The following is a 9,355-nucleotide window of genomic DNA, read 5'->3' on the forward strand; positions in this document are numbered from 1 at the left end:
AGTCTTCCTCTGTCCAATGTCTGTGTTCTTTTGCCCATCTTAATCTTTTTCTTTTATTGGCCAGTCTCAGATATGGCTTTTTCTTTGCCACTCTGCCCTGAAGCCCAAAATCCCGCAACCGCCCCTTCACTGTAGATGTTGACACTGGTGTTTTGCGGGTACTATTTAATGAAGATGCCAGTTGGGTACCTGTGAGGCGTCTGTTTCTCAAACTAGAGACTCTAATGTGCTTATCTTCTTGCTTAGTTGTGCAACGCGGCCTCCCACTTCTTTTTCTACTCTGGTTAGAGCCTGTTTGTGCTGTCCTCTGAAGGGAGTAGTGCACACCGTTGTAGGAAATCTTCAATTTCTTAGCAATTTCTCGCATGGAATAGCCTTCATTTCTAAGAACAAGAATAGACTGTCGAGTTTCAGATGAAAGTTCTCTTTTTCTGGCCATTTTGAGCGTTTAATTGACCCCACAAATGTGATGCTCCAGAAACTCAATCTGCTCACAGGAAGGTCAGTTTTGTAGCTTCTGTAACGAGCTAGACTGTTTTCAGATGTGTGAACATGATTGCACAAGGGTTTTCTAATCATCAATTAGCCTTCTGAGCCAATGAGCAAACACATTGTACCATTAGAACACTGGAGTGATAGTTGCTGGAAATGGGCCTCTATTCACCTTTGTAGATTTTGCACAAAAAAAACAGGCATTTGCTGCTAGAATAGTCATTTACCACATTAGCAATGTATAGAGTGCATTTGTTTAAAGTTAGGACTAGTTTAAAGTTATCTTCATTGAAAAGTACAGTGCTTTTCCTTCAAAAATAAGGACATTTCAATGTGACCCCAAACTTTTGAACGGTAGTGTATGTGTATACACTGAGGAGAATCTTCCTCCCATGTACGTGTATACACTGAGGAGAATACAGCTCACATGTAAATGTATACACTGAGGAGAATACAACTCACATGTACATGTATACACTGAGGAGAATACAACTCACATGTACATGTATACACTGAGGAGAATACAACTCACATGTACATGTATACACTTAGGGCGCCCACCCACTGGCGATTTTTTTCCCTGCGAAATTCGCAGCATTTTTTTCTCTGCAGGGGTCTATGGGACTTGTAATGTTAAAATCGCGATCGCGCAAAATCGCAATTTACCGCGAAATCGCAATTTTGCGCGATCGCGATTTTAACATTACAAGTCCCATAGACCCCTGCAGAGAAAAAAATGCTGCGAATTTCACAGGGAAAAAAAATTGCCAGTGGGTGGGCGCCCTGAGGAGTATACAACTCACATGTATGTGTATACACTGAGGAGAATTCACCTCACATGTACATGTATACACTGAGGAGAATACAGCTAACATGTACATGTATACACTGAGGAGAATACAGCTCACATGTATGTGTATACACTGAGGAGAATTCACCTCACATGTATGTGTATACACTGAGGAGAATCTTCCTCCCATGTACGTGTATACACTGAGGAGAATACAGCTCACATGTACATGTATACACTGAGGGGAATACAGCTCACATGTACATGTATACACTGAGGAGAATACAACTCACATGTACATGTATACACTGAGGAGAATACAACTCACACGTACATGTATACACTGAGGAGAATACAGCTCACATGTACATGTATACACTGAGGAGAATACAACTCACATGTACATGTATACACTGAGGAGAATACAACTCACATGTACATGTATACACTGAGGAGTATACAACTCACATGTATGTGTATACACTGAGGAGAATTCACCTCACATGTACGTGTATACACTGAGGAGAATACAGCTCACATGTACGTGTACACACTGAAAATCTTCCTCCTACGTACGTGTATACACTGAGGAGAATCTTGTGCAGCATAGTAATTAACGCAGCTGCAGGTGACTGGGGGCGGAGCTTATGTTAATAGCGAGCTAGAGGGGGGAGGAGCGTAGAGCGGAAAGGGGGGGAAGAAGACAGGAAGAGGAGCAGAAGTGAAGAAGCGTGGAGAAGAGAGGACGGAGCCGGACAAGACAGAAGAAACTCGTGGATTACAATTCTAAAAACAGAGCAAGCTGAGCGGAGGAGCAGAAGAAAACCAGAAGACTTACAGCGGAGGTCGGGAGACATCGGGCGAAGCGGAGAAGAAGAGAGCCGGCAAGCGAAAGAAGAAGACGACAATGGAGGACCTGCGGGCGAGAATCCAGGCGGCGGTCAGGCAGGACGGCACCGGCTGGCTCGAAGAACTTCTGTCGAGCTGCAGGACGACCGCGGGAGCAGCCGAGCTGGAAGAATCCGGGACGCAGCAGAGCGGAGCCAGTGAAGCGCCGCCGGAAGCAGAGGAGCAGCGGCGGGAAGACCGCAGAGAAGAAAGCAACCGCCAGCGAGGCTCAGCCCGAGCCCAGCGAACAAGCGGCGCGGACGGAGGAGCAGCAGAGGAGAAGAAACAGCGGCGGGAGCCGCTGGCACCGGAAACAAGATGGCGCCCGGTTCAAATCGTGTGGCGGGAAAACGGCCCGCCACGAGGCAGCGCTCACCGCCGGCGAGCGGGAGCAGAAGAGAGGAGCTACAACAAGCAGCAGCGGCAGCAGCAGCCCCCACAACGGCAGGGCAGTTAGCGCTGGAGCGCGAGGCAACGCAGAGAAGGAGAGGCAAGTCTACAGTTCGGACAGAGGAGAGAGGGAACACGCGGGGAGGGCGCGTACCCCGCCAGGATTATGCAGCATCGCAGCCAGAGCGCAGCGCAGCGGAAGGTAGGCGACAGAAAGGAGGGGGGGCAAGTAGAAGGGTGAACATCACACGAGCAGCAGCCCCCCTTAGCACCCCTGCCAGCAGCCCTGTAAGCAGCCCAGGCCCTGCCACTTTAGCTCCAAGGAGGGCACATAGAGGAGGGGGTAGCTCTTTTTCGGGGTCACGTAGCCCGACCCCGGGCCCCCATGCAGCTAGCCACACTGGACATAGTCGCAGCATGTCTGCTTACCATCTCTGTCATAGACAGGAGGCTTCCCTATATCCGGGACAGCAGGAGGTGGTATACCCCACCCAAAGGCCTAGCGGACACAATTCACTGTTGCAGCCACCCGCTACGGTCATGCAGCGCCGGTGTTTCGTTAACCCGAGATACCTAGACCCACGGCTGCAAGAAACGCTGGGTTATTCGTCCCAAGTATCTGACAACCACGCTAGCAGTAGCCGCCAAGGGCAGGGCGCTAGGCGTAGGCGCAGGGACAGAGCCAGGGCGATAAGACAAGAAGCCAGGCGTTCTAGGCAGCTAGAGCAGGCGAGCAGCGCTTCAAGTAGCAGCAGCGGCAGGGCAAGGGGAGATAGCAGGATAGATAGGAGCAGCTCAGAAGAAAATGGACGGGACTCAGAAGAACGTCGGCACCCACTCGATTTACAAGCCAAGCAAACTTCAAAAGACTACAGGAGCTACAGAAGTAAAGGCCACTCGCAAGGACGGTCATGCGGACACCAGCCTGGTTTGGCCCATCAGCAGAGGGCGCAGGAGGCTACGCAAAAGGACAGTCGTCAGCCCACGCCAGACCACAGGATCCGGAGGAGGAATACAGCTGGGACATCACCCTTGGCGTTGCCGGAGGTCGGTCGAGCTGGTGAGTTGACTTTGCATAATGCTTGGTGTAATGTGATGGATCCCGCGAAGGGCGCGGACAAACAAGATTTAGTAACGGTTTTAAGGTCATTGTTGAGCAAGGTGGACCCGCAAGAAGGGCCTGCAGGGTCCTGTGGTTCACCGGGGGGCAGAGGCCCACCGGTGAGTAATGTGTCTGGAAGCTCAATGTTGTGTACAGAGGGTGACCCAACGGAAGGTTTAAGATATGCAGATTCGATGTTCTGCGGTGTTGCCCCGTTAGGGGTAGGTTTGGCGGATGATGTTATGGAACGGATCAAAAAAGGTGTATATGTGGATATTTGGTCCTTATTGTCGGTGGACCACGTTATGGTCGACAAGGAGCGGTTGTCTGAACGTGGTACAGAAAAGAAGCCGAAGATTGCTAAGACGTTCGGCAATTGGCTTCAAGCTTATTTGGTTTTGGCTCATGTGGTGTGTCAGCATCAGCCGGGTAAAGGACCGGAGTTGATGGTCTATTTAAATACAATATTCAGCGCCTATAAGCTGCACGGTGGGTCAGCTTGGTGGCGCTATGATGAGGATTTCCGAAGGCGGGTATCGGGAATGAGCCACATAAGCTGGGCCACAAAAGCAACCGATGTGTGGATCCAGCTGATCCTGGCACAACGGCCCGCCAGAACGTCCTTTCCGACGGGAGCCGCGGGAGGCGGGCAACAGCCCCCTGCGGCAGCACAGAGACCTAACGGCACATGTTGGCTCTATAACGAGGGCCATTGCAGATTTTACGCCACCTGCAAATTCCGACATGAATGCTCGGTTTGCGGTGGCCAGCATGCAGCAGTTCGCTGCTTTAAAAAACAAAGAGCGTCTGCCACAGTGGGTGGTGCCGGTGGAGCACCGCACCCCAGTGAAAAGCCGGGTCCTGCATCTGTGGTTAGACAGTTACCACAGGAAGCAGGCGGCAAAAATGCTTAAGGATGGTTTTTCTGAAGGTTTTGTGATTCCGTTCGTTTTTTCCCCCGCGTCGATGTTTTCCCCGAATTTAAAATCGGCATTGGATAACATTGATTTGGTTAAAGAAAAGTTGCTTAAAGAAGTGGAGCTGGGCCGCATGGCCGGCCCCTTCGAGACACCGCCCTTTACCAATTTGCGGGTTTCCCCCTTGGGTTTGGTACCTAAGAAGGAAACCGGTAAATTCCGTTTAATTCATCACCTTTCTTTCCCTGCCGGTGATTCGGTTAACGACGGTATATCGAAAGAGCAGGCGGCGGTGACGTATACGTCATTTGATTGCGCGGTGCGTTTGGTTAGAGCGGCGGGCAAGCGAGCCCAGCTGGCGAAGACGGACATTGAGTCCGCCTTCCGTTTGTTACCAGTACACCCCGATTGTTTCCACCTCCTGGGGTGCCGGGTTAAAAATCAATTTTTCATAGACATGTGTCTACCGATGGGATGCTCGATTTCGTGTTACTATTTTGAATTGTTTAGTTCTTTTTTGGAGTGGTTACTCAAGCACGAGACGGGCGTCTCATCGGTGATACATTACTTAGACGATTTTTTGTTCGTGGGCCCGGAAAAATCGGGCGATTGCGTATTTTTGCTCAAAACTTTCCAGTCTCTCATGCGTCGGGTGGGGGTCCCGTTATCAGAAGAGAAAACGGTGGGCCCATTAACACGGATCACTTTCCTCGGGATCGAGATCGACTCCGAGGAGATGGTTTTTAGGCTACCAGTTGAGAAAATAGCGAGGTTACACCAAGTGGTCAATGAAGTGTCCAGCTGCAGGAAGGTCATCCTGCGTCAGATCCAGAGGCTGGCAGGCCTGCTTAACTTTGCGTGTAAAGTCATCCCCATGGGGCGGGTCTTCTCGAGAAGACTGACTTTAGCCATGGCGGGGGTTCGGGAACCCCACCATTTTGTGCGCGTGACGCAGGGTATAAGAGCACACCTGCACATCTGGAAGGTGTTTTTGCAATCCTTCAACGGGCAGGTGATATGCCCGAAGGAGGAGGTGACCGGAAACGACATATGCCTGTTTGCGGATGCATCGGGATCAGGAGGTTTTGGGGTCATCTTTAATAACCATTGGTGCCGGGAGCCCTGGCCTCAGAGTTGGCTGGACAGAAAGTGGACAAAAAACGTGACACTGTTGGAGTTCTTTCCGTTGGTGGTAGCTTTGGAATTGTGGATCTCTGAGCTTCAGGACCGCAAGGTATGTTTCTGGTCAGATAATGCTGCGGTGGTACATGTCATCAATAAACAGACCGCGGCTTCTCCTCCCGTGCTGGCATTGTTGAGACATGTGGTTTTGAAATGTCTTCAAAGCAATATTTACTTGCGAGCCAGGCATGTTCCGGGTCGTGACAATGGGGCGGCTGACGCACTCTCTCGTTTACAGATGGAGGCGTTCAGGGACAGTCACCCCCAGGCGGAGGCCGAGGGGGCACGATGCCCCCCTCACTTATGGAAGCTGGCAGAGCAGGATTGCTGAAGCTGGTGGAGGCATCGGTCACGCGTGCGACGTGGAACAGTTATAATTCCATTTGGTTACATTGGCTTTCATTGTCAGGCGGTTGTGTGGTCGACGGCGACAAGGCGCGGGCAGCCACGCTGGACATGCTGTCAGTTTTGCGGGAAAAACAGCGGTCCGTCGGATTAGCGAAGAAACATTTAGCCGGCGTAGCGTTTTTGTTAAAATTGCACGGCAAGGCGGATGTCATGAAGGAGTTTATTTTCCGCCAAATAATACGCGGTTGGAAAAAGGAGAAGACGCGCATTGACAAACGACGACCGATCACGTTTTCCCTGTTAATAAGGCTATTAGAAATATTAGAGAGTGTTTGCGACAACAGCTCGGAAGCGTTGCTATTCAGTGCAGCCTTTTCGGTGGCGTTTTTCGCGGCATTACGTATCGGCGAGTTGGTCCCGGCAAGTAAAAACAAGCCGGGCGGCCTTCGCCACAGCGACGTTGTTTCATCGGGAGAGGCGTTGCGGGTATGCATTAGAAAGTCCAAAACGGACCTGTACGGCAGAGGCGAATGGATAACAATTAACAGCCTTGGCTCCAAGTGGTGCCCGGTAGCCACGGTACGTGAGTATATGAGCTCGCGTAACATCTGTGATCAATTTTTTGTCCATTCGTCGGGCACCCCCCTTACCCGGTTCCAATTTTCGGCGGTATTCCGGTCAGCCCTACACGCGGCAGGTACGAATGCGGCCGAATTCGGTACGCATTCGTTTAGAATAGGGGCGGCAACCATGGCTGACGCACATGGTAGGAAAGAGGAGGACGTAAAACGTCTGGGTAGATGGAAGTCGCAGGCCTATAAATCCTACATTAGACCGGACCTAGTATTATAAGAACGCGTAGGTGAGGAATATGTCTTGGTGAATTTGCTTTGTTTTTGGCCGGTATGGTTTTCTGTTTCTTTGTTTCTATTTTTCAGCTGCGGAACCGTGGAAAATATGGATTGTCGGTCACTCCTTTGTGTATTGGGCCGAAAAGAGGGCAGCAACTCGGCCACTAGGAAGGAGTCTGGGAATGACGGACACGGTGGTAAACTGGTATGGAATTCGAGGCCTACAGTGGCCCAGTTTGCTGAGAATCGTTACGGAAATCAGCAGGTGGACCCCCCGGCGAGTCATTCTGGTCGTGCACGCCGGGGGGAACGACCTAGGAAAATTGAAGCTGGGCGATTTACTCGTCCTGATAAAACAGGACATGCTCCGTTTTAGGGAGTGTTTTCAGGAATCTGTGCTGGTCTGGTCGGATATTATCGCCAGGAGATGTTGGAGGGGGGCTAGAAGCCCCGAAGCAATGGAGAATGTTCGAAAGGTTGTCAACCAAAGGATTTCAAAGTTTGTGCATTCCCTGGGTGGGATTGCTATACGCCACTGGGAGTTGGAGGACAGAGAGAGAGGTGCACTGAGGAGTGACGGGGTACACCTGAACGAAGTTGGTTTGGACACTTTTTTGTCCGGTTTGCAGGATGGAGTCGAGGCTGCGTTAGCTCGGGTTCGTGGGGTGGGGCGGAATGCGCCGTGAAGTATACGGCGCATGCCGCGTGGCCTGAACTTTCCATGCTGGATAGAAGGAAGGTTTACAAGCCCAAGAAAAGCGGGCTTACAAACGTCCAGTGGAACTTTAAAGTTAAAATTCGGTTAAGTTAAGCGGGTTGTAGCATGGGAAGGGTTAGCGAGTTTTAGAAATAATAGGTAGAAAGGTTAAAGCGTTAATAAAGCTGTGGCCTACCCCACATTTGACACTAAAGAAGTTGTTGGTAAGTTTTTTGGGTTAGTTGGTAAGGGAGCGTCAGTCAGGCTGATGCCCCCAGTCTCTTGTGCAGCATAGTAATTAACGCAGCTGCAGGTGACTGGGGGCGGAGCTTATGTTAATAGCGAGCTAGAGGGGGGAGGAGCGTAGAGCGGAAAGGGGGGGAAGAAGACAGGAAGAGGAGCAGAAGTGAAGAAGCGTGGAGAAGAGAGGACGGAGCCGGACAAGACACCCACCCACCCGCCCGGGGATTGGGCAGGGAGAGACTTTATAGGACTTTTATTCGTTGGAAGTTGTCACAGCTGGTTTGGCCTGAACTTTCCATGCTGGATAGAAGGAAGGTTTACAAGCCCAAGAAAAGCGGGCTTACAAACGTCCAGTGGAACTTTAAAGTTAAAATTCGGTTAAGTTAAGCGGGTTGTAGCATGGGAAGGGTTAGCGAGTTTTAGAAATAATAGGTAGAAAGGTTAAAGCGTTAATAAAGCTGTGGTCTACCCCACATTTGACACTAAAGAAGTTGTTGGTAAGTTTTTTGGGTTAGTTGGTAAGGGAGCGTCAGTCAGGCTGATGCCCCCAGTCTTTACCTCACATGTATGTGTATACACTGAGGAGACTACAACTCACATGTATGTGTATACACTGAGGAGAATTTACCTCACATGTACGTGTATACACTGAGGAGAATTTATCCAGCTATGTTTTTTTCCCCACATTTTCGTGCTGTATTTCGCGCATTTCCTTGCGTATTGCGTGCGCACCCCTCATTACCTTCTATGGGCCCCTGGTGCGCAAATACATAGGGAAATAAATCCGAAAAAGGAAATGAGAAGGAACCCATTAAAATCAAAGGGTTCTATTCTCTGTGTTTTGCGCGCTCAAATATGTCCGCCAGAACAAGCCCTCACCCACAGATCACTGCCTGGAATGTTGAGGCATATTCGGCCTTGTGAACGTGGCCAGAAGATAAAGGAATTGACCAGCGCCATATTTGTAGAGCTCGCTGTGTGTCCTCAGACAAGGGGCTTCATGCTGGTATAAGACCTGTTCCATCTCCAGTGTCTCCACCCCATGTGTAACAGACATGTCCGCTCACCCAGAGTCCCTGGTAGTCACCCCGGCTTCATGCCCTGGCACTGGCTTCCCTCTGCTGCCCACCTGCTGATGGAGAAGCTCCATGTATCCAGCTCTGCTGTGCACTGATGGGGGCTGCAGGCAGTCACAGGACAGCCCCCTGTGCAGAGCTGTGAGGGAGAAGATGGCTGAGCTCCTGTGAGGAGCTCTAGTCAGTGGAACTCTGCTGTGCTGTCTGTATGAGGGCAGATAATTTAGCCCACACGTGTCAAACTCAAGGCCTGCGGGCTGAATCCAGCCCACCATGTCATTTTATGTGGCCGTCTCTTCACTTACTCCAGAGGATGCGGCCAGCACAGGGAGCGGGTGCCATCTTGGATTCTGACCCCCGACACGCACCTCCCCACTGC

The 9,355-nt window shown here is 50.8% G+C and overlaps 1 protein-coding gene across 1 annotated transcript; it reads left to right on the plus strand.

Annotated features, from left to right (window-relative positions):
* The first annotated feature begins 1,885 nt into the window (after positions 1-1,885).
* LOC136631926 (uncharacterized) lies at positions 1,886-8,354 on the plus strand. Its single transcript, XM_066606419.1, has 2 exons — positions 1,886-3,620; positions 7,048-8,354. Exons 1-2 carry the CDS (start codon positions 2,489-2,491, stop codon positions 7,644-7,646), a joined length of 1,731 nt encoding a protein of 576 aa, XP_066462516.1. The 5' UTR covers positions 1,886-2,488; the 3' UTR covers positions 7,647-8,354.
* Positions 8,355-9,355: the final 1,001 nt, after the last annotated feature.

The sequence above is a fragment of the Eleutherodactylus coqui genome, chromosome 6, assembly GCF_035609145.1.
Source record: "Eleutherodactylus coqui strain aEleCoq1 chromosome 6, aEleCoq1.hap1, whole genome shotgun sequence".
Lineage (NCBI taxonomy): Eukaryota > Metazoa > Chordata > Amphibia > Anura > Eleutherodactylidae > Eleutherodactylus > Eleutherodactylus coqui.